Below are 24,370 nucleotides of genomic sequence, written 5' to 3'. Positions count from 1 at the left end.
ACATTGTAGATTGTAGGTTATGTCGAAATTTTTGGATGCTTTTTTGAATGCACGCTCGGCACGGGCGAGTGCGTGCTGCCACATATTTATATACATACATTTAATTATTTGTGTATCAGTTGCATATATGTATGTATGAGTGTTAGCTTGGTTGTATCGACCAACTAAAAACAGTCAATAACCGCAGACATCTTCTGTTTCAAATACTACATATATAGGAACTACAGTATCGTTAAAAGTTTTAGCATACTTTCGTTATACCTATAGTATAAAAGGGTGTAAAAATATCTTTACATTGATTTTGAACGGTCAGTTTGTATGGCAGCTATATGCTATATATTCTGCGGACTTGAGAAGTTATACCCCAATTTCGACCAATTTTATACTCAAGCAAAAACATATACCAGCCCAGACAGTTGCTTGCATTTCTCGCAGCACTGTACGCACATAAATTAAAACACGCTTACATTTATGTTAAAAAAAACATATGTTTATTTTCGTACCTAAAGCTGAACTCATATGTACATATAGATATGAGTATTGTTTGCTAACATATCGAGATTCTCCTGCTCGCATTGGTTTACTCATCTCACGTTTTTGTATTAAATTGACTTTGGCACGTTCACTCCTCGTCGATTGCGCATTGTTATTGTATTTAGTGGGTTATGTGCAAGCACGTGAAATTGCAACACTGCAAACATGAAAGGGAAAAAATTATCAAACACTTTAACAAAAACTGAAAAAGTTGAATATATTAAGATATATTTAGAATCGGTTGCGTTATATTCGAACAAAAACAAAGTAAAAATAATTGAAGAGTAAATTAAAAAAGATAAAAATATTAATACATTACAAGAAATTAATAAATTAAAAACATAATTAAAAGAGAAATAAAAAAGTTAATTATAAAATAAAATATACTATAAAATTAAAAAAAAAATTAAAGAATATAATAAAAATTAAAAGGGATTAAAAAAATTTGAAAAAATATAAAAATAAATTAAAAAAAAATATTAATATTAATTTATGGAATTTTTTGTAATTTAATAAATTAATTCCTCTAAATTTTAAATGTGAAAACAAATTAAAAAAGATTTAAAAAATTTAAAGAATATGAAAAATATTAAAAAAGATGAAAAAAATTTAAAATATATAAAGGCAAATTAAAAAAGATTAAAAAAATGTTTATTAATTTAATTAATGAATTTTCTAAATTTAGCAATTTTTTTTTTAAAATGTGAAAATAAATTAAATCTTAATCAAACAATTTAAGGAGTATAAAAAAATTTAAAAATTTGAAAAATGTAAAAAGAATTAAAAAGGATTAATGTAACAAATTAATTTTTTTAAATTTTAAATGTGAAAAATTTACAAAAAAATTAAAAAATTTTAAAGAATATGAAAAATATAAAAAAAGATGAAACAATTTAAAATATATAAAAGCAAATTAAGAAAGATTAAAAAACATGTTATTAATTTAAATAATTTTAATTCAATTAAATTTTTAAATTTAACAAATTAATTTATTTAAATTTTAAATGTGAAAAAAATTAAAAAAAGATTAAACCAATTTAAAGAATATAAAAAAAATTTTAAAAGATGAAAGAAAATTAAAAAAATATAAAAACAAATAAAAAAAAAAATTATTTAATTTCAATTAATTTTAATGTAATGATTTTTTAATTTTTAATAAATTTTTTTTTTAATTTAAAATGCGAAAAAAATTTAAAGAATATAAAAAAAGTTAAGAAAAATGAAAAAAATAATTTAAAAAATATAAAAACAAATTAAAAAAGATTAAAACATTTTAATTAATTTTAATTTAATGAATTTTTTAAGTTTAATTTAATTAATTTCTTTTTTTTTAATTTAAACGGTAGATAAAAAATTTAAATACTTTTCTTGAAATCATACTTTAAAGCTGGAGATTCTGGAGCCAACAGATATTTGTAAAAAAATTGCATAATTGGAAATTAAAATTTGTATCTATAAAAATAGAAAATATTAAAAAATGAAATATTAGAGTAGCATTTGAAATAGATAATAACTTATATATATAAATTAGAAATTTAAAATAATTTTTGTAATTTTTTTTTTACAAAATCATATGGGATAAAGCACGTTTGAAAGCTTTTAGCTGCTTGATGCACCTTTACCCCCATAAAAACGGAATAATTTTGCTCTAATAAACTAATATTTTAGATAACCCATTTTATTTAGTAATCGCGAATTTCGAAAATAATGCCCTAATTACATTTATTGCAACCAAATACCAGCATGCTATGGCTTGTCACACATAATGAACAAATTGAAATTATAATGACTATTAATAAGCATTCAATTATATTTGTATGTGTATAAGGCGAGACTTATTAATAACAAACCACAAATTGCAAATCATTCCCGCATAAACAAGCGATTAAAATTCAGTTAACACATTAGCGCCTTACAAACCCAGCATTTAATTTAGTATGGTGGTGCGGGTAAGGGAAAATAATGGTATTAAGGGCTGCAATGTGTGCAGTTGGGCTGAAGTGAAATTCATATATGTTCTCATATGCCACAGGATTTATATTATCTAAAAATTTAGCAAAAATATAACCTTTCCTATTTCCGTATTATGTTATTATACGCAGGTGGACGAGGAACTTAATAGATAAATGAGAGGTTTCATTTAACATAGTAAGAATGAACCGATTTGGGTCAAATATGCATAGTTTTGTTCAATAACTTTTTGCCATTTTAAAGGTACTTTCATAATGACATACTCATAGAAACCCCCAACCATATAGGCAAATTATTGAGACAGTCCCTTTTCACAAGCTTCCCTTAAGGCGAAACCATCTGCCATGCCATAGAAATAGGTAGTATTCACTTGGCGAGAGGTCCGAACTAATCCATAAGAAAATCCCAACCAAGCTTTTGGCGAGGCACTATCATTGTGTGTGACCTAGCGTTGTCCAGATGGTAGATATTTCCACTCCTATTAGCTAAAGTTGGCCACTTCTTGGCGATCGAAATAGTGCTTGTATGACGGCTGAGATTGATGATTGTCACTTTATCGTTATTTTCGACGAGTGGTCTTTCAATGCGTTTTGCATCTTTGACATTTCCAAAACGAAATCGACGAAATCAAAATTTAGAGTATCAGCACCGTAAACAGTATTCAAGCCTGTAGTCAACTGGTATGCGTTTTCGTTTTAATTGAAGAAAACTGCATTGTTGATGTTCAAATGAGTGTTCAAATATTACTGATTTAGATAATCACAAAACTGTCTGAGAAGGGTTTTAAGACATGCTACTTTTCTAACGCCGATTGGGTGTTTCGAGAGCATTTTTACAACTCGGGAGACAGATTGCTAATGTCATATTTAGAGAAATAATGGACGTCTTTTTAATAGACCTCATGTAAAAAACTCTCAAACCTATTCGCTTTCGATACCAATTCGCAATTCCGTCTGATCCATTTTGAAGTGTCCTACCTTATTATTATTTGAAAAAACATTCTTTGGTATTTATTTTTTTTTAATTATTTCTATCCAATGTTGGCCGCGGCTACGTCTCAGATGGTCCATCCGTTGACTGCAATTTTCGATGACTCCTTAGAGTACTTCGACTGGTAACTAGCGAATGACATTCGTCATGTTTTAAAGAAATATGGACCGATGATTCCATCGGCTTACAAACCACACCAAGCTGTTGGTTTTTCTGGATGAAATGACAGCACTTCAATATCTTCAGGTGGCTCTTCGTCCCAAATACAACAATTTTGCTTGTTTACCTATTGAATTAGAGCCATGTCACTTAGGAGAGTCGAACTGCTTCAGTTCTTGTACAAGCAGTATATGTTCGCTTTCAATTTAAGATCTTGACGTAAAAGGCATCAAGTCGTTCCATATCTACGTATAAGATCACTATTAGATATATGGACATCTTTGGGCTATACTCAAAATCAAATGTCAAAATGTCCATATGTCAATTAATGTGTGTTAGGTTTCGGTTTGCTTGGCGATTTTACATTAACACGAAAAGAAGTACTTGAGTCTGAAGTTATCGAAAACTTGCCTCATGTATGTTAATGACAATAGCAGCGAAAAAAAACTAAAGAAACAGTGCATGAAAATCTCAGGCATTCTATTCGCCAGATTTGACTCCCAACGTCATTTGCTTGTTTTCGAAAAATCCGCTTCTGGGAATGCGCCATAAGTCCAGAGTAACTACAATGGAAATAAAGAAATAAGTAAATATCAATTCGCGACTTTATTGATTACCTCATTTCAATTTATGTATTGTGCTCATTGCAGTTTATTTGCACCAGTCAATGGCACCAATAGTTATGAAAAGTAATTATAATTGATGATTTGAAAATATTTGCTCCACTTTTTGCAGCCAATATAATGTGTTTCACAGTTTTTATGCGCGATTACTTACCATTTGACTTCCAGTTTTTTACTGTATACCCTATGCATATGAATAATAAATGTGCTGCAATTGGTTCTACTGAAAAAAAATCTTTCTACCTGCGACATTATGTCCATTTCACTTTGTTTTATTCCGTTTGATTGATCGTTTTTATGAAATTTTGTAAAGTTTTCTATAAAAAAGTGCAAACATTCCGCAGATTTTTACCGTCACCCATGTGTACCAACTATTGTACAATATTCACCGATAATTGTATTGTAAGTTTTTATAAAAACTCGATAAATTAGCACAAACGTTAAAAAAGTAGGGCAGACAAGAATTTAAGGCGAGAACAATAATATATGCAGAGGTTAAGTGTTTGAGTGCACGCCCAATTTAATATATATGTATCTGGTCACAGTGAATATTTAATGAAACCAATTTAAAACTCAATCGAATCGCAGAGACAAATCCAGGTTTTAAACTTAATTTATATACTGAGTTAGCTTGCTTTGTTAGATCTTTTGTAAAGTTATAAAATGCATGCCATGAGTGGGAGCTTCGAAATGTCCTAACACCTCCTTTGAGTATTATTTTCTGTTAGAAAATTCATACTGTTTTTTAAAGTAGACATAAGATAATTTTTTACTGTATTTTCAAATAAAAGTAATATGTGAAAATATATTCACTTTCAGCCAATTATTTTCTTGCTTTCTTATTTTTGAGGAATAGAAGCCAATATCCAAACTTTTAAAGTTATTTCTCGAACTCACCGGAAATGTGATATTGAGGCTTTTAAAACACGCCTAAATGTAGGCAATTTAAATAGCTTAAAGTTTAGCTTGGCTTTTAAGCTTGGCTCTTATCGTTAACACGAACCTAAGACAGTTTTGTAGTCACTGTTGTTTTTATACTTACTTATTTATGAGACGAAATAAAAAATGTAAGAGCTTCAATGCGTGACATTTCTTTGAAAGATGCTCAGTTTTGTTGCGTTAAGTCCATACATTTTAAAATTTTTAACTCTTACTACTATTTTCAATTCAGTAAATCTTTAAAATATTACTCTTTAAATCAAACAATTACATTTATAGAGCTCCGGTATTAATTCTGATAGAAATTACTATGAATGTTAAAAATGTTTTGTTGGTTTCTTAAAATAAGCTAAACTAATAACCACAAAGCAGAAGTTTTGTAACAATTTCTCGTTTCAATATCTAAGATTTGCTCTTTATTGTGTAGAAGATGGTCGGAGTGCTGAGTCTCCATTACCTTCAAGATTTCTTTAAATTGACTAAGTGTTTTTAACAATTTTTATTATGAAATCATCAACTCAAATATTTCTCTCGGAAAGTTTGGGTATGAAGCGCTTCATGCTGTATTAAGCAGTGAAACGCAGGTTTATTTTGTTCTGAAGAATCGCTGTTCTTTTAATTTTGGCTTTTATAGAAACTTTCGCACTGCATTTGCTATATATTTCCTTCCAGTTTGTCCAGACTTTTTAAATGCATGAACATTTTTCTCATCTTTTTCAGGGAAATACATGTTTTTTGTAAAGTTTGATTTTATTATTCAACAAAGTTTTTTGGTTTACATCAAAACTTGGGTCTCGGTGATTACCTTTTCAGTATCTCTAAGTTTTTGAAGACAACAAAAAATAACTGGATATATACTCGGATAAGGTACAACCAAATTTCCTACTAATTTGTGATAGGTTGTCATCGCTTTTGATTGTTTTGTGTCGGCCTCGAAGTATGTAGCACTCATAAGGAATCGTTGGAAAGTAAATACAGTATCTACCTTTCATATCTGTTATATTGTATCATCGTAAAGGCATGTACTCGTATAGATCTGATATTTATATGTATTTATGAGAGGGCTTTAAAGGAACTAAGATCAAAATCGGACAATGGCGTGGTATCGCTCACTTTTAGGTAAAACCACATAGGCTATTTATTTTACTAAATTCAACCAAATTTAGCATATAACAATTCTCTGAAATTCTAATATTACAGTACATCTTGTGACCAAAAATTGTGCTGATTCAGCGAAAAATTTCAAGTGCCTAGGTATCGAATATTTGGACACCAGTACCTTTAAGTGACTTTTTATCGTAAATATCGGTGAGATATATAAGTGAAATTCAGGGGCAATTCTTTCCTGACAACAGGATGTCTGTCTTTCAAATTGAAGTTAAGACATTCCTTAGCTTCCACATACCTCATACACAGATTTTCGAATTTCATATCGGCCAACATGTGAGGCATGTGTTACACATAACAGAGTATCTTTGTGATTAAAATGTATAAAATCGGGCGAAAACTTGATCTAACCCGCATATAACTAATATCAGGATTTTCGATCACCCCGATGACTTTAATTCGTGTGATTGATGATGGCAACCTTAATAAAACCCAGGGAACATTTTATTCGTGTGCGACATGTTAATTGTATCGGGTCAATACTACCCCAAATCCCATAGACTACATGGACCTACCATTAAAAACCATTCTACTTTTTTTAACGAACCTTATGAAGAATAAATCACTCAGTGTTTGAGTTGTATATTTCAAAAAAAAAAGTCCTTGAAAATTCGTTGTCAGGTATACCTCAGCAATGTCCAGATTAATGTAATCAGCCTGTCTTCTAAGTTTAGCTCTTTCGCAACATATTTTAATGTAAAATTTTGCCACCAACTGAAGGAATTTCGCTGGCTTTGATTCTTGCAAGTTGGAAGAGTATAAAATGTTCTGTTCATACTTATTTCAGTCCTAATTATGATGATTACAGACTCAACTTCGAAAATATTTTTTTCTCATTGCATCCCTCAGTAAAGTACAGTGCTTTGAAACCGTACCTATATATTAGTAGTTAGAATAAATTAAAACATTTCAATTAATTTTCGAGTATTCGTTTTATTGTCGCATTACAAAAAAATTCATTTATTATACATTTAAAAAAATTACATTAAAATGATATATTGTACATCATCTTCTTCACTTACATACATACGTTCATTATAAATATTATTTTGTTACAAGAATGGTGGATATACGTACGGCAATGAAAATTTAAAGCTTGCATACAATATACATAACGTACAACAACCAATAATACAATAAAAATATGAATATAAAAACAAAAAACTAAAAATAAACAATACAAACTTATGAACTACTTTGATGGACATTGGCGGTAAATAGCTTCAGTTATAAAATATACGAAGGGTACAAAGCATTTGGCGAGTAAGTTGTTAGGCAGTAAGTAAGTATGGAAGATATACGTGGAAAAAATATAGTGGCTTGAAGTGTCAACTGCTGCTGTTGGTGAACGAACGCAATTAACGCAGCCGAAAAATGTTGTACTCAGCTGGGAGCGCTGTTGCGGCACGCTCAATAGTGGCCGCCATAGTGACCGCCGTGATGTCCACCGTAGTGTCCGTCGTAGTGAGCGTTGTAGCCGGCACCGCCACCATAATGACCGCTATACTGGGGCACGTATTCGTATTGAGCACCATGACCGTAATCGTCGTAGTCGTAGTGGATGGGAGCGATGGGGGCGTATGGTTTGGGGGCTGCAAGTGGAAAATGGTGGATTTTTTGAAAAAGTTATTGCGAATAAATTGCAAAAAAGTGGTGGAAAGTGGTTGCTAAGGATATATATTTAATTTGATAATATATTTTCAAATAAATATTTATATACATTTAGTAACAACATATATCTACAAATCTATATTTCTTAATTTTTTTTAGTATAATTTATTTTTTTTTTTTAATAATTTTTTTGTATATTTTTTTTTAATGTGTTCAATTTTTTTTTCATTTTTTTTATTATATTGTATTTTGAAGTTTTTCTTCGGCTTAGTTAAAATTAATTTGGCCTATATTTATTCGAAATTTATGCGCCAATATTTCCTTAGCAATGACAATTTTTCTTTTGTCCTCTGCCGGCGCAAGTGTCTATTACTTTGCACAAATTTATGTTGCTCGCTGTGCAAATTGCTTAAATTGCGCAGTGCGCACATCAGTTGCCTAACAAATGGCAAAAAAATCGTAAGCATGAATAACAAAAACAACAACAACTCTACTTGTCTCTAAACTAAAGCAATGTCATGCATGCGCATTGGAAAAAAAGAAACTCAAGACGCTGTAAAAGCTACAGTTCACTGCCTACTCAGCAGTTTTTTGTTGTTGTGCCTTTTCGCAAACAGCGTACAACAATAACAACAAATAGGTAGCAATTCGGTGGCATGATGACCGTTGTTTGAATTTATTTCAATATATTTGTGACGTGCTTTTGGTGTTGCGTTGTGGAAATTTGATGTTGCTTTATGTGTGTGTGTATATGTCTATGTATGTAATAATTATTTTGCACACATATATATGTTATTTGTGAAATAAATTGTGCTTTTTGCATTGTTTACTAATTAATTTGAGTATAAAATAATATGTTTTTTTGGAAAATATTTTTTTTGGTTGAAAAATATTTCTTTTGGTTGACAAAATATTATTTTGGAATGCTGTTGAGTGAAAAAGAATGAAAATAGTTATTCGATTCAGAAATTTTGAAACAAAATTTTGATTCAGAGGCGCTAGTACTAAACAAATAGTGCAAAGAAAGAACCATTTATGAAAAATAAGCAAAAAATTCACATGACAAGAAAAAGCATTAATTTTGGTGACCCCTTTATGCTTAGTGACCCAATCTTAGTTCAGAGGTTTTTTCAGAGATTATAGTTTTAATTTCGTGAAAATATTTTGTCAAATAAGAAAGTTTTCCTTACAACGCCATGAAATTGGCCGATCAGTTTGTATGACAGCTATATGCTATAGCTGTCCCATTTAAGCCATATACTTGGAGATTGAAGTGCTACTGTGGACAATATTCTCTGCCAAATTTCGTGAAAATATCTCTTCAAATAAAAAAGTTTCCCATACGAAGGCTTGGTTTTGATCGATCAGTTTGTATGACAGCTATATGCTATACTTGTCTGATATCGTTAGCTTCAACAAATAAGCAGTTTCTTGCTCAGAAAATCACGTGTGTAAAAATTCAGATGAATAACTGGAAAACCAAGCAAATGGTCCGTGTATATATAGACTTACGGATAGACGGGCGGTTAAGGCAAGTCAACTCAGAGCTATCACTTGGCTACTCATGTGATTGGTTTTTTGAAGATATAAAGAGCTAAAGTTAGATTGATAAGCTATATAATATCCTGCCAAGCATATTTTTTTTTAATTTTTATTAAAGAGCTGCATGCCATGTGGTCAACACAATAAGTAGATTTTAGACTTCAAGTAGGGGAAGTTTCTTGCCTTTTATTATATTTAATGTAAAATAAATGCCGTGGGAATTGAAAATTCTGATTTTTTTTATTTAACAATTTTTAATTTTTGTAAATTAAATAAAGATAATTATATAGCTAGAAACCTCACTTAAAATGACGTTACCCAAATATTTAGCTAAAAGTTCAAAAGACTTAAGCAACGAACTTGCTCCACATTACGGCAGTCAATGCATGCTACACCTCAACAAACATAATGAAAAAACGATGCATAAGCTAAGTTAGACTTTTATCAAAAAATAAAACAACAATAATAACAAACCAAAAAAACAACAATAATAGCAAACCACTTGATTTTGCCTACTAATAATGCAACAACAGCTTTTCCTATCGGCGCTAATAGCAAACTATGAAAGACTCTGAAAGTGATACGAAATTTCATTGCAAATGGGGGAGTAAATTTCCAATATTGCCAAATATGCTGTCAAGTGACAGCGTTGGGAAAAACTTAGACACTAACAACAACAAAAAAGGCAGTGTAAGTGAAATATTTGCTCATTAGTGATTAGCACACAGCTGGTTGAGCTGAGGAAAGCTATAAGTTACGAGTATATGGGTTTGTGTGTGTGAATGCGAGATGCATAGCGTTGAAATGTGTAATATTATATAGTTATTTATTAAACACAGATTTGGCTGATGAAACTGTTGGCGTCACAATTGATTTATTTTGTGAATTAGCGGTTACTTTTGCTGCGCTACTTTTTGGACTCATGTGGTATAGTTGTAGTGCTTTAGTTTTTGTTGTTTGTTGGAAAGAAATTAAATATAGTCTAATATTACCTAAGCTGGGTTTATTACTTCAGCGCATGTTTGGCAAGAGTGTCGCATTTTTTACATGCAGAAAGGGCTGAGACATACGTGTATATATGTATGTATATATAACTACGCGAATTAGCAAATTTTCTAGCCACCGCATAAATGTGTCACCTGTCGCTCATTGTTCTGCCACAGCGCGCCTGCAAATAGGTTGTGTGAAAAACTTTTGTTTACATTGCACATATTTTTTTCAGCTCAGAAATTTCGCAAATTTGTTTTCTGCTGCTTATTACATAGTTGCGCCCACAACTTCACGGCGCAGCTTAGCGAACTGCTGTTTCTTTATAATTGCAGATGTTACTTGTTTCTTTTTTTCTTTTATGTTTCTAGCAATATTTTATGCTAATCTGGGAACCCACAAACTGGCTGCGTAAGAAAACAAAAAGCTGATGAAGTAATCTGGGCGGGTAATACGCCCAACGACGCAGTTAAGTGCAGTAAATGAAGGAGAGGGGTGTTGCAGTTGGGCGTTTGGGAGGCTGTTGTTTATGGGGCTTTGACGCGTGTAAAGTACACTTCTTAAATAACTTTTTGGTAGTGGTGGGAAGTTGTAGTAAAGTAGTGAAAATGAAAACAATGGAGTAGTAAATGAAATAGAAGGGTTCGCACAGAAAAATGCAGGGGGCGAGAAGAATGTGTGAGCTCTATGGTAATTTGTAGAGGAAATTATTAATGGTTTTTATAAGAAGAGTTTTGTGGAGGGTATAAAAGGTTTTTATACAATTTTTTTGTTAATTAATTTTATTAAAAAAATTTAGTTTTGTGTTTTCTTCAAGTAAATTAATTGCTTTAAATTGATCAATTTTAATGATAATTAGCTGAAAGGTTTTATAATGGCAAGCTTGATAAATTAGTTTTTATGCTTTATGTAGAATATTTATATAATTTTTTTTTTCTCAAATCAGCTCTTCATTTTATAATTTATATAATAAGAGTGAGAATATTATTACAAAGCACTTTTTGTTGCTTTTTATCAGAAACATTACCACAGTGGTATTATTTTTAATAAAGAAAAATATTTGCTCGTTGTCTTCAGTTTATATTTGTTATTTTAATGTCAGATAAAATATTAAATTAAATAAATTTATATTTTAAAAACTACCAAAAAATGTGTTTCGTTTTAAAATACCTTTATTTAATATGTAAAAATCAAAATTATTTCAATAAGAAAGCTTTAAGCTCATTTGAAAGCTTAACGGTAACTAGGAAGTATTTACCGTTAGGCAATATTCCACTTATTTATTTCTATTAAATGGCTTATTAAGTGAAAGAAAAATCAAAATTATTTCAATGAGAAAGTTTTAAGCTTATTCGAAAGCTTTTCTGTAACTAAAAAATATTTACCGTTAGACAAGAAATACTTCAAAAATGGTGGAAAATAAAAATTTTATAATAAAATAAACCATTCCTATTTTATTATCCAAATCATTTCAATAAGAAAGCGTTAAGCTCATTTAAAAGCTTAACGGTTACTAACAAGTATTTGCCATTAAGCAGAAAATAGTTCCTAAAATGATGGAAATTGCATATTTATTGAAAGAAAAATCAAAATTATTTCAATGAGAAAGCTGTAAGCTTATCCGAAAGCTTTTCTGTAACTAAAAAATATTTACCGTTAGAGAAGGAAGAGTCAGAACATGGATTTAGTATATTGTGAATTGAAGTTTTCTCCAAAGAAAATCAAAATCCTTAAAATATGAAAGCTCTAAGCTTATCCAAAAGCTTTCTGGTGAAAATGAAGTATGCACCTGTCTCTTTTTTTTGTAAGAAAATCAAAATTATTGCAATATGAAAGCTTTGCGGTACATAAAAATGCTGGAAGTATTTAAAAAATGGTTTTAATGAGTTTCGAATTTCTTCCAAAAATAGGCTTTTCACCGCTAGAAAACTTTACAGCTTTAAGCTTTTACGAAAGCTTTTAGGTAACTGAAAAGTAATTACCGTGAGACAGAAAATAGTTCGATATGAAAGCTTTAAGCTCATGCAAAGCTGTTCGATAACTAAAAGGTATTTATCACTAGGCTGTTTACAATCTGTTTTACTCATTTGCAAAGCTGTGTGTAAATAAATAGTATTCACCGTTAGGCTAGTTATATTTTTTGCACATTTTGTATTGTCGAAAAGAACAAAGTCTAGAAAAAATTTTATTTAGTTGAAGAAAGCTTTTGAAATTCTTTCGATATCAATTAGAAGGTGGTTTCAACATAGTAGAATTTTTTTTTTAATCATAGCTATATCCAAATAAGTTTATATTTAAATTTTGTGTGCTTTTATTTAAAAAAAAGAAAAAAGCTTTGGGGTAAAGTATAAACAGCATAAGTAGAATACTTTATATTTTCCCGTAGTTCCTAGGTGGAACATAGGAACATAAGCTTTAATAAACTAATTTTAAAATTATTTAAAAAAAGTTTTGAACTCTTTTTCAAATAAATTAATTATAACTTTTAGCAATATTTGTTATTTTGTTTTGGATAAGGTTTCTTGCCTTGGCTTATGCACTTTTCCCTTAGAACCGCAGCTTCTAACTTATGTACTCTAGCACTTTCGTTTACACTCTGAACACAGCAATGCTAAACGTTCACTTCGTTGCATCGCACAATCAACAGGAAATTACAAATTATTTGTTTTACAGTAAAAAATACACAGAGCAAAGTGTTCGACTAAAATAAATTATTTATAAGTGAATCATGAAAAACCGCGACTTTCATAAGCAATTCGATAAATGTGTTAAACAGGCGAGCGATGCTTTGGATTGTCACGTTGAACTAATGAAAGCAGGTGTATAACATATAATCTAGATTGATTTTCTGGCTGATCTTTTAAACATTATAATTGCATTAGTATGCTTGGCAATTATGAATGAGCGCTTGCCTTGTGGGAAAATAAATGAGTAAGGCTTATATGTATGCGTGTGTGTGGACAATTAAGATGACTAAGGCATATCATTGAACTATATACAACAGTGATATATAACCAAGGCGTACGTATATAGTAAACTGCACCATAAACGTTATACCTATATATGTATGTATGTAGATATATATGTGCGTATGTTTGTGAGAGTGTGTGAGTTACATGCTGTAGGTGGCTGTTTCATTTACATTTCATTTGTACTCATTCCATATTAGTAATGATAATCATTCCTATAGTCTGCTTCGACTGATTCGTCTGGGCGAAATTTGAGCATTTGATTATTGATGATATGGGCGTGGCGGCGCAACAACTTCACCATGCGATATGTGTTAATGCCTGTGCAGGGAAAATTATGCAAATGAATGTAGATGGATGAAGATGCAAATGCTATGTTACTGTTGTTGTAATGAATTAAGAATGCTGAATGATAGCAGGTGGCAGTTTATGTAAGTATGGAATATGCGATTTTGTATAGATAATTTATATAGAAAAAGGTGAAGGGCAGCTATAGAAAATTATTTGAAGTGATTGTTTATAGAAGTATTTGGGTGTGCAGTTAGTTTTGGGAGAACTATTTTCAACGGCAGTAGTGTGGAGATTTGTATAGTGGGCTAAAACTGTAGACTTTAATATGTGTTAGATAGGGAAAGGACTTATCAAATAAAATCGAACTACTTTGAAAATATTTGTCACTACTTTCCTTAAATATTATTATTATTATTTTTTAATTTTTCGTTAAATTCCCACTTACCATACGGCGCTGGTGCTGGCACTACGACCGGCGCTGGCGCAACATGTGGTCCAGGTACTAACGCTTGTGCATGCACTGTGGGTCCAGATTTCGTGACAACTGCGTTGAAACCGTTTATGGGATCGGCAGTGTAGTCGACTGTGCGTATAGAGCCATCGGGTTCGACGAGTGAGTATTGCCCTGAAAGGAGGAAAAAAATGAAGCAAATAAATTTAGTGCTCAGTTAGTTTAAAAAATCTGCAAGTAAGGCAAAATTTCATATATGCGATTTGGAAAAATTATTTAAAAAAATCTCATATAAAAAAAAAAAAATAAAAAAAGGATTATTATTAAAAAAAAAAAAAATTTAAATAAAATTAAATTTAAATAAAATTTTTTTTTTTGTTTTATACAATTTATATTTTTTTCTTTAATATTTTACCTTTTGGTTAAGAAAAATTTCAAGCAAGTCAAAGTTTTGGACATTTTAATGAAAAAAATTAAAAATAAAGATTTAAAAATTAATTTTTATATATATTTTTATGTTTTTTTTAAATTTTGATGATTTAATTTAAAAATTTTGAATATTTTAATGAAAAAATTATATAAAAAATAAAAAAAAATTTTAAAAAGTTTCAAAAATTATTTTTACATTTTTTTGCTTCGAATTTTGAGTTTTCAATTAAAAAAAAATATTTCTAGTTTTCTATTTTCTAATTTTTGTTTTTATACCCTTTACACATTATCTTTTGGTTTAGCAGATTTTAAAGGAAGTTTAGCCTTTTTTTTAGTTTCAAAAATTACTTTTAATTTTTGTTTTAGACTTTTTCATACCTTTCACGACATCACCATCCCGTGTTTCGTGTTGTGACTTCACATCGCCAGTTGTGTGATCGGCTACACCATAATTGAATGCGTATTTGGGATGGTTCTGTGGCAAAAAGAAGGCAATAATTATATTAAATTGGAATAGTTTTGAACATTTTTAGAAGAATGAGCTATTGTTTATGCTCATAAGAAATTATTAGGTTTTTCTAAATCAAATTTATAAAACCTTAAATATTTTTTAATTAGAGTTTTTTTTTAAATAAAATTATTATTTTTTTCAAATTTTAAATTTTTTCGTTATAACATCTTTCAAAAAAAAAAATAATACTTTCGAAAACTAAATAATTTTCAAACACTAAATATTTTAGCATATAAAATTTTTTTAGATATGTATTTAATTAAATATTTTTCAGATTAATGCTAAAAGAAAATATAAAATAATTTTGAATTTTTTCGAAACAACATTTTTCAAAAAAAATTTTTTTTCAAAAACTAAATATTTTTCGAAAATATTCCCTATCGTTGAAAAAATTTGTTTGTTTTTTTTTTCTTTAAATTTATACATAATGCTTCCAAAACTTGTTTTGGAATTTTAATTTTTGTATATGTGAAAAATAATTGGAAAAAATTTTTGAGATTATTAATTTTCATCAAAAGGATATTAATGAAAAATTACACGAAACCGTTTTTTCTTCTCAGAAAATATTTAAATATTTTAGAGAAAATCGAAAAAAATTTTGTTTCGAAAAAAGTTTTGAAATTATTTGCCCCTAAAGGATATCAATGAAAAATTAAACCATTTTTTTCCTTTAAAATTTTAATTTTCAAAAATTCATTTAAATATTCTCATTATTATAATACTTTACCGAATTTTTTATAAATCTAACTTTGCTGTTACTATTTTTTATTATATTTTGTAAATTTTGTGCCAAAAAAGTCTTTGAAACTTTTAACTCAACACTTCCTGTGCAGCAAGCCACTCCACGGCGTATACGCAACTTGCTGAATGTCCAAAATTGCTTAAACTAACACACACTCACGTAGTAGTCGACAGCGTATCCTGGTCGCGCCAACACAGCGCTCGCATAGAGGGCGATCGTGAGAGCAATTATACACTTCAGACTTGCCATTTTTTCAAATGAATTTGTTTACGCTTCTTTAAACTGTTGCAAACACAGGGTACCACAAAGGTTGCACTTTTTTCTTTCGATTGCAAGGAGAGGTTTAAGGGTTTCTTAAGATTTGCTAAAATTAAAAATAAAATATGTTTTCAATAAATTTCAGTTGAACACACAATAAAATATTTTGTATAATTAATTTTCATGCTAAAATTGTGAAGGAAATTCGCACTTTAAGTATTTCGTTGGCACCACCGAATTGCACACTGCTGAATTGCCCGGAATACTGTGCCGATTCTGAGATCAAGTTTCCGTTAAATACACAAAACAAGCGCGCGGTCGTCTCGAAAACGCGGCGCAGCTAGCAAGTAAGCTAGCATTTGGTCGAATGGAGACGCAGCGCCGCAAACGTCAGCGTCGTGTGGCAGCAAAAACAACAAGCGTTTGCCGTTGTCAGCGGTCGCGTTGCTCCCAGCAACGCTTTGGGCTGTTAACGCCGCTTGACGTGCGCCTAATGACGTCGTCGTGTTATGCAGCTGCTTGGAGGCTAGTTGGACGCGCGTTCTATTGTTCGCTTGCCGGTATTGCTGGCAGCGCTTCCACCGTCAAGCCAATGCAAAGCGTATGCTTGTCATTCGCCGAAGCGTAACAGCACGCTCTGAGTTTGCAGCGACTCCCTAGGCACTCATTGGTAATTAATATGCCATGATTTTCACCACTATGCGGTGTGTGGTGAGTTGGTATGTGAGTTATCTTCGCGGCTGTGTTACATTTTGTTGCTGCATCTGCTTTAATTTTAATTGTATTTCAATGTTGTTGTTGTTACAGATTTTATTATCATATTGAAATATGTACAATCGTAGCAAATGGGAGGCAGCATATGTATTAGGTTGTGTGATATCCACATTAGTTTGCATATGAACTAATTTGCTTGAGGCGATACTTGCGCTGACAGCATTCCATTGCTGCTCTATTTGTCAGATTAGTAAGCATTTTATTTGTGCTATAACATTGTCTGGTTCATGTAATAAAAATATATCAATTCAGTTTTATTTTATTTTTCATAAGGTTGTTTTTGGACCTCACGGCGGCGATTTTAAAAATTTATTTAATTAAAAGTGAAATTTTTAAGAGCAAAAAAAAAATTATAAAATAAAAAAATTAAAAGAAAGTTCGTATTTTGTTTGTATAAAACAGAAAAAACTACTTTTTATGTAATATTTTCGAGAGGCATTTTATTTAATAAATAATAGTCGATTCATTTTGAGTAATTTCCTTGATTATTTAGCAGAGGTGCAGGAGGGCCAGCGAAAAAGGAGGTCTGCTGGCTAAAAACTATCACAAGTGTGAAAAAAAGAAAAATTAACGATCGAAGGACTACTCAAAATTATGATTTTGGATTCTCAAGGAAAGCTAGCTTTTGTAAATACAAAAAAACTACATATCCGAGTGACTTGAAGAGCGTAATTATTTTCGAAACTTAATTCTTGTAACATTATCTGTTATGTTAGCGACAGTAACCGAATATTTACCCAAGTGAGAGTATGAGTATGTGTTTGGAAATAAAAAATACTTAGACAGCTATGTCAATTTTATAAATAGTGGTGTCGACCAGAAAATGAGAACTACTCTACCTCCGCAAATATTTTCAATGTATTATACAACGGCTCTAAGCAAGGGACATATTCGTCTCCAATAATAGAGACAACTTTTTCTAAGTGCAGTGAAAAGTTTTCAAATCAATAGCAGCTCTTCAGTGAGGAATAATGGAACACGGTAAACATTTTAACTTATAACAGCTTCGCTTTCTATTATATTGAAGGCTGCTGATGTTTAACAATCACATCAATCATCGATTTGCCGCTGTAGGAGCTGTGAAGATCAAAAATCATATTTTTTTTAATTTTTCAACAACTGAAGTCGCTAAGTTGAAGTCAATATCAAAGTATGCTTAGAGTGATATTACAGCTTGCTATTCTCATTGCATTTGATTATAACATTCTCTTTTACTTTCATTAGCTGTGTGGTGGTTCATCAATATTCTAGGTTCGAAGACTGTTAATGCATATTTGGACTATCTTATTTCGAACATTCTCAGAATTATACAATTAAGTTTTATATCAAAGTTGATTACTGTGATTAGCTGAAAGTAAGTATTTGGATAGAGCTCTCAATAGATAACTTAGATAACTGAAATATGAGAATTCTTATTATGAACTACGATGGAAATATGCACTAGAGGTTGGTGTTGTTACCTTGTGTTAAGTGCTAAGGTAAGCATATAAATATATACATATATACTATATTCGACTCAGACAACCTACAGTTGGCTACGGAAAAAATAGAGCTACTACTGCTAAAAAATAAGCACATACCCCTGGAGATAAGCATGCAAACGACTACAGATATTATTAGGACATAAAAAGCAGAAACTACCTAATTATATTAGTAAGCTTAAGGCTAATCATCTGGTTACAAATGCAGCACGCCGTAAGAAAGGCAGCGAAGATCACCTCCCAACAGAGCCGACTAATGGCCAATATAGAAAGTCCCAGCAAAGAAAAGTGAAAGCTCCTAATGTCGACGACAATCATCGTCCTTTATGCGGAGCAGAGAGCTAGGCAGACGTGCTTAAAAAGGATAACCGGCGTAAGGTAGTGGCTAGAGTGCACCGCACCGCAGCCCTCAGAGTTGCAGTCAGCCAGTGTCAGGTGATGCAATATTAGTTATAAGCGGTAATGAACCAATTGACATTGTAGCCTACGAAAAGAAAAAGCTGTTATCTGGTCAAGGATACTTAAAACTGTACCTCCCCAGAATGGGAAAAGTCGAAGAGCCATCAAACCCATATACCGACGCGACGGAAGACGACGTTGAACACATATTCTTGGTATGTGTGGATTGGCAACGGGAACGCAACGAGAACGCACAGACGTAGAATACCTGGTTGGTCCAATAAACGTGAACAATTTAATCAGCGTCATGCTGGAGAGTGAAGCAAACTGGGAGATTATCCAGAAATTCGCAACAATCTTGCTACGCAAGAAGAAGCGGGACTTGGACGCAGGTGCGCAGATGTAAATCTCTCAATGAGAAAAATGGAAAGCTATTCTGATTATAAGCGACGGTTTCTTAGAGGGGAAGGTTTAGTGACCTGTATGTGGCACATACCGTAGCTGTGACGACAGCACTGATGATGCGGAAGGCATTTACATCCCCTTATCCGCAAAAAAAACTACTACATACGTATATAGCTAGTATTAGTAAAGTCTTGGTATTACAATTAGTCTTAATTTCCATGAATAATTAAATAAAAGTGTTAAAATAATAACTTTTAATGTAGGTTTCAGTATTTTCATTGAAGGACATTTTAACGTATATGGATATTGTTGCAGAAAGCTTATCCAGATCAGGCATAATTTTGGAGAGATTTTACGATAGTTGCCATTATATACATTTTCTTTACTATTTGTTATGTGGCAACATTTTTCTTAACTTTAAGTTTAGATCTTTGTTTGTTAATGTACTAAATATTCTTATGCAATGTTCGAACTTGATTCTCATATACGAGTATATCAGTATACAAATGACAACATAAATGCGCCATTGAAATTTTTGGGCATTAAAATGGGTTGTGTAATGATTAATTGGATTCTTGTAAATGCTGAAATACTTTAGAAGCAAAAAAAAAACTTCTATGTTTTAATTTTTAAGTTCTAAGAGAGCATTTTCAGCTATCAAGCCACTATAGCTGAACCTAACTTCACTTCCACTCACTTCAATTATATGTAAACCTAACTGCCGGATGTTTACCTAGAATAATATAATATTATTTATGGCCTATTGTGATCTGCCTGTCAGCACAAAAAAAAAAAAAAAGAAATGAGTAGTATTCAGTGCCTGTTGCGCGTTGCTTTATGTATTTTTTAATATGAAAAATATTAAATATATTTCGCTTTATTTTATTTTCTACTGCCAAGTGGATATTGTTGAACAATTACCTTTTACTTTCGCTTTTTACATGCACACAAAAGATGGACGGGAATTCCAAAGTCAAGGTTACTGCGTGACGCGAAATATTGATCGCCGTTAAAAGACTTAAGCAACGAACTCGATGTGAAATTTTTGGTCGAATCGGTTAATTATTGTATTGGAAGACTTGCTTGCTTTAATTTTCATTCCTAAAACGCGCTTGCACGAGAACTTTTGTAAAATAATGAAAAATATTTTATTTTTTTATTTTGATTAATTTTTTTTAAGTAAATTTACTGACAGACTAGGAAGCTAAAGGAACTGGCTACTTAGGCTTTGGTCCCTTAATGAAAAATAAAAAATAATAAGTATAGCAAGTAATTTTTATTTACTTTCAAATTTCCTGTTCACCTGCAAATCAATTTCATTCAACAAAATAATATGATTTGGTGTCAACAAACATAAACTTTAATTATACTAAATGAAAGTTCTTTTTTTTATGTTAATTGAGCAATCAATTTGTGGTTTATTGTGTGTTCTGACAGTTCTGCTTATTAGCAGGTGTTAGAAAGGTTGAAAGGCATTTTTTTTTTGTATTGCAAAAGTATAAACAATAAATATATACAAATGTATATATGCTTTTAATAATTGTTTGATATATAATCTTAATTATATTATTAATAAAAAATATATAAAAAGTAATCTCTGATTTCCATTCTCAAATTAATTCCATTAATTTAACAAAATGCTCGCTAATTTTGCTAATCTAATTCTAATTACAGAATTCTAGACTACAGCAGCAACAACATTTTTGTTCAAGCATTAAAGCTTCTTGCGGTTTTGCTGCTCTGCAATCGCATGCTTGGTATTCTAGGTATCACATATTTGTGTCTATCAGCGACTAAGTATAAGCGTTTGCTGTCAGCTAAGAATATTTGCGGCTTTGCTTGTCAAGTTCATTTCGGATTTAATATAGGGTTTAAATGCTCGTATTGTAGGTCTTCATGGGCGCTCCTGTGCGGTCGCGCACTCAACTCCCACGGTGAAGGTTCAAGGTTTCCATATGACGATATGATACCTCTACGAAGATGTGCGGAGCTTGGTTTCTATGTCAACGAGTGGTGTGGCTCTGTATCGTTGTCAATGTCAGCTGTGAGCTCCAATTAACGAAAAATAAAAATAAAATGAAATAAATAAAATAAGATAAAAATAAAATAAAATAAAGTAAAATAAAATAAAATAAAATAAAATAAAATAAAATAAAATAAAATAATTAAAATAAAATAAAATAAAATAAAATAATCAATCACTATTGAGAAACTGAAATTTGTTTTGAGTTTATATTTCTCTAATAGGTGAGGTTGAGAGAGATTCCAGTAGCTTTCCAACTGCGGTCACTACAAACGGTTTCTTCAGATCTAATTAATACCTAAAATAAAATTTTATAGTTTTCGTTCAATCCTAAACGCCATTTGAAAATTTTCGGTGTGGTTATTTTGAGCCGTTCTGTAAACAGATTTAATTTATGATCAAAGCCGTTTGAACAATTTAGAGATATCCTTCATTTTGGTAACAGCAGCTAAAAATATCCAAAATATAAATGCCTATCAAAAGTATGGAGATAGGCTTTATTGAGACTCCTTTCGGAATAGAGTTGCCGCCTAATAAAATTAGAGCGCATAAACAGTATGTGCGAAATCTTAAGTTTTAATTTAAACTCATTTCGGAATAGTGTTGCCACCTATATAAAAATAAAATCACTTAAAACGTTATAAATACGTGCAAAACGTTCACCTTTAGAATTTTCTATGGAAAAAATTAGCGTAATTTTTTATTTCGAGTTGCCCCTTAGCAGAACATTCTAACAAAAATATTACAAAATATGTCTTAAACCATGTTTAGAAATAGGTACATAACTTATTCTGGCAGTTTTTAACACAACATAATTTTCGTACAGAGTTGCCACTTAAAAAAATTGAAATAGTAAAATGACTATAACGAGTTTACGAAATTCTTTTGGATATATTGTATTAAATATGGAAAAAAAAATTCATATTTAAATAAGTTTTAAAGAGTTGCCACTTAATAAAAAATTAATCTTTTAAAATATTACAAAATGTGTGCTACTTGTAAATTTAAAAAAGTCGTTAAATTATACACTATTAATTTACACACTTTCAAAATAGAGTTGCCACTAACGAAAAATCTTACAAAAAAATTACAAAATAAATGCCAAGAATTTTGAAATATTTAAGAAAAGTATTGTGGAAGTCTCCAACTTAAACAAATTTTCGCACAGAGTTGCCACCTATCAATAAATATTTAATCCGCAAAATATTAGTACAAACTTTTTACAAAAGCCTTAAGGAAAAATATAATGTACGGAAATAATTTGTTAGGGTTGCCACCTAATATACTTAAACAAAATTATTCAAACTGCTTATGAAATAAAAAATTTAAAAACCCTAGCTATTACCGTAAAGAAAGTTAATATTAATAAATTCATTCCCAATTCATTGTCGATTCCGTTGGCTTAATTTCCAGGCATATAACTATTTGAAAATTTAATTTTGTACTCGTCCATTCGATATTCAATTTTAATAGCTCGTTTCATTTTCTTCCAAGAAAATCCAGCATTATAACAAATTAAGTTATTTATTTTTGCAAATTTTTCATTGTCAAATGTCGGTGGCCAGGCCATTTAATCATAGCGAGCATATTTATGAAGAATTGGCAATGCGACGAGTAAATTGGTCGAACGAATAATTTTCAGTTTTGCAATTTTGACAGCTATCAAAAGGCAAAAGCATGTAATTGGCGTCACTTTGAAATCGAATGCGTGAATTGTAGTTTCATTATTTGGCTATTGCTTGCCATTTATCTGAAATTAAATGTGGCAATTGGGCAAGTGAGTGATTGCGCTAGAGCCATTGGCAATTTGCTGGTTGTGGCGGCGATGAGAAATGTCTCAATCGGAATTGGTTCAATTTAATCTGCGCTCGGCAATCACGTTAAGGTCAATGTATTTTAGGCAAAAATAATAATGATAGAAAAAATAGAGTCAAAAAAATTAAATTGTTAAATAAAGTAGATAAGATTGTAGGTATCGTGTGTGTGTTAAGCACACATTTACATTTTAACACGTGTATTTTTCCACTGTTTGCCGCGCATGAATTGCCGAAAATCAATTTTTTAATCCGATTTGCATTTCAGCAGCGCCATTGAGTTTCAATTTATAAATAACTGTTCAGCAGAGCACACATACGTATGTACATATACATATATACATATAAATATAGTTGTGATCTGCTGTCAGCAATACGTTATAATAAACGTTTCATTAGTTAACTGAAGTAGGAGGCAGTTTCCTTCGTTGATTGTTTCTCAAAGCTTCCCAAAATGGATGAAGCTGGCGTTAAGCTCGTTGGGTGTTAACACCTTCTAATCTTATTATATAATAAATAAATTCTTAATAGCGCAGAATGAGAACTAGTTTGGTAGTTTTTGATGAATCTAGAGATTGCGTTGCAAAATAGTTGAACCAGAGTTAACAATTTTGTTTAGTAATTATGATATTGAACATGATGATTTGAAACAAAGCACTTGATAAGGTTCATGTCATAAAAGTTATGAGACGGATTTATGCTATTTGCTATATTTATTTTCAACTCTTCGATCATAAATAATTTCCATAACAGTAGGCCTTAGTTAAGAGAGGTCACTTACATTGAAAGCACTTTCTTCATTTTGCTTTAAGAAAATTAGCTTAGCAAATCTATTACTAGTGTAGGCATATTTTACACACGATACATCATGTCGCAAATCAATGGAAATGATGGAAAAATTGTTTCCAATTGCTTCAGTATCTTCCACATTCTTCAAATCTAAGTTCCAGCGACACTTTTCGTTTCTCTAATATCAGGTATACTTAGTAAGTTTTATTATAGAGTTGCCACTTAAAGAACTATTGAAGCTGAACGAAATACTTCAAAAATTTTGTTAAACGTAAAAAGTTTCGGAAAGCGTTCCAAAACAGGAAATTGATATTTAAAAAAAATTGGAAATAGAGTTGCCACTTAGTAAAAAATTTTACTGTTTAAAATATTACAAAATATGTGATAATTTTAAAAATTTAGGAATCAAAAATCTTTTTTGTATAATACATACTTTGAAACAGAGTTGCCACTTATCAAAAAAGCTTACAAAAAATTTTTACAAAATAAGTGTCAACAAACTTTTACAAAG

General features: G+C 30.8%; 1 protein-coding gene across 1 annotated transcript; it reads right to left on the bottom strand.

Annotated features, from left to right (window-relative positions):
* Nucleotides 1–7,296: 7,296 nt before the first annotated feature.
* Nucleotides 7,297–16,477, bottom strand: LOC105222455 (cuticle protein 7). Its single transcript, XM_011199799.2, has 5 exons — nucleotides 16,386–16,477; nucleotides 16,076–16,280; nucleotides 15,042–15,138; nucleotides 14,229–14,408; nucleotides 7,297–7,975 (listed from the first exon to the last, which is right to left on the bottom strand). The coding sequence occupies exons 2-5, from the start codon at nucleotides 16,163–16,165 to the stop codon at nucleotides 7,794–7,796; spliced, it is 549 nt and encodes a 182-aa protein (XP_011198101.2). The 5' UTR covers nucleotides 16,166–16,280; nucleotides 16,386–16,477; the 3' UTR covers nucleotides 7,297–7,793.
* Between the last annotated feature and the right edge of the window lie 7,893 nt (nucleotides 16,478–24,370).

This window comes from Bactrocera dorsalis, chromosome 5 (genome assembly GCF_023373825.1).
Source record: "Bactrocera dorsalis isolate Fly_Bdor chromosome 5, ASM2337382v1, whole genome shotgun sequence".
Classification (NCBI taxonomy): domain Eukaryota; kingdom Metazoa; phylum Arthropoda; class Insecta; order Diptera; family Tephritidae; genus Bactrocera; species Bactrocera dorsalis.
Note: the sequence above shows the minus strand (reverse complement) of the source record. Positions and strands in the feature narration are given on the sequence as shown.

Bases quoted from the DNA above. Each gene is read 5' to 3' on its own strand.
- LOC105222455 (XM_011199799.2), bottom strand. From the start codon at position 16,165: ATGGCAAGTCTGAAGTGTATAATTGCTCTCACGATCGCCCTCTATGCG. The intron at 14,409-15,041 runs GTATGAAAAAGT...TCCTCCTTTCAG, and splicing joins GGATGGTGATGTCGTGAAAG to GGCAATACTCACTCGTCGAA. The intron at 7,976-14,228 runs GTAAGTGGGAAT...TTCCACTTGCAG, and splicing joins GCCAGCACCAGCGCCGTATG to CCCCCAAACCATACGCCCCC.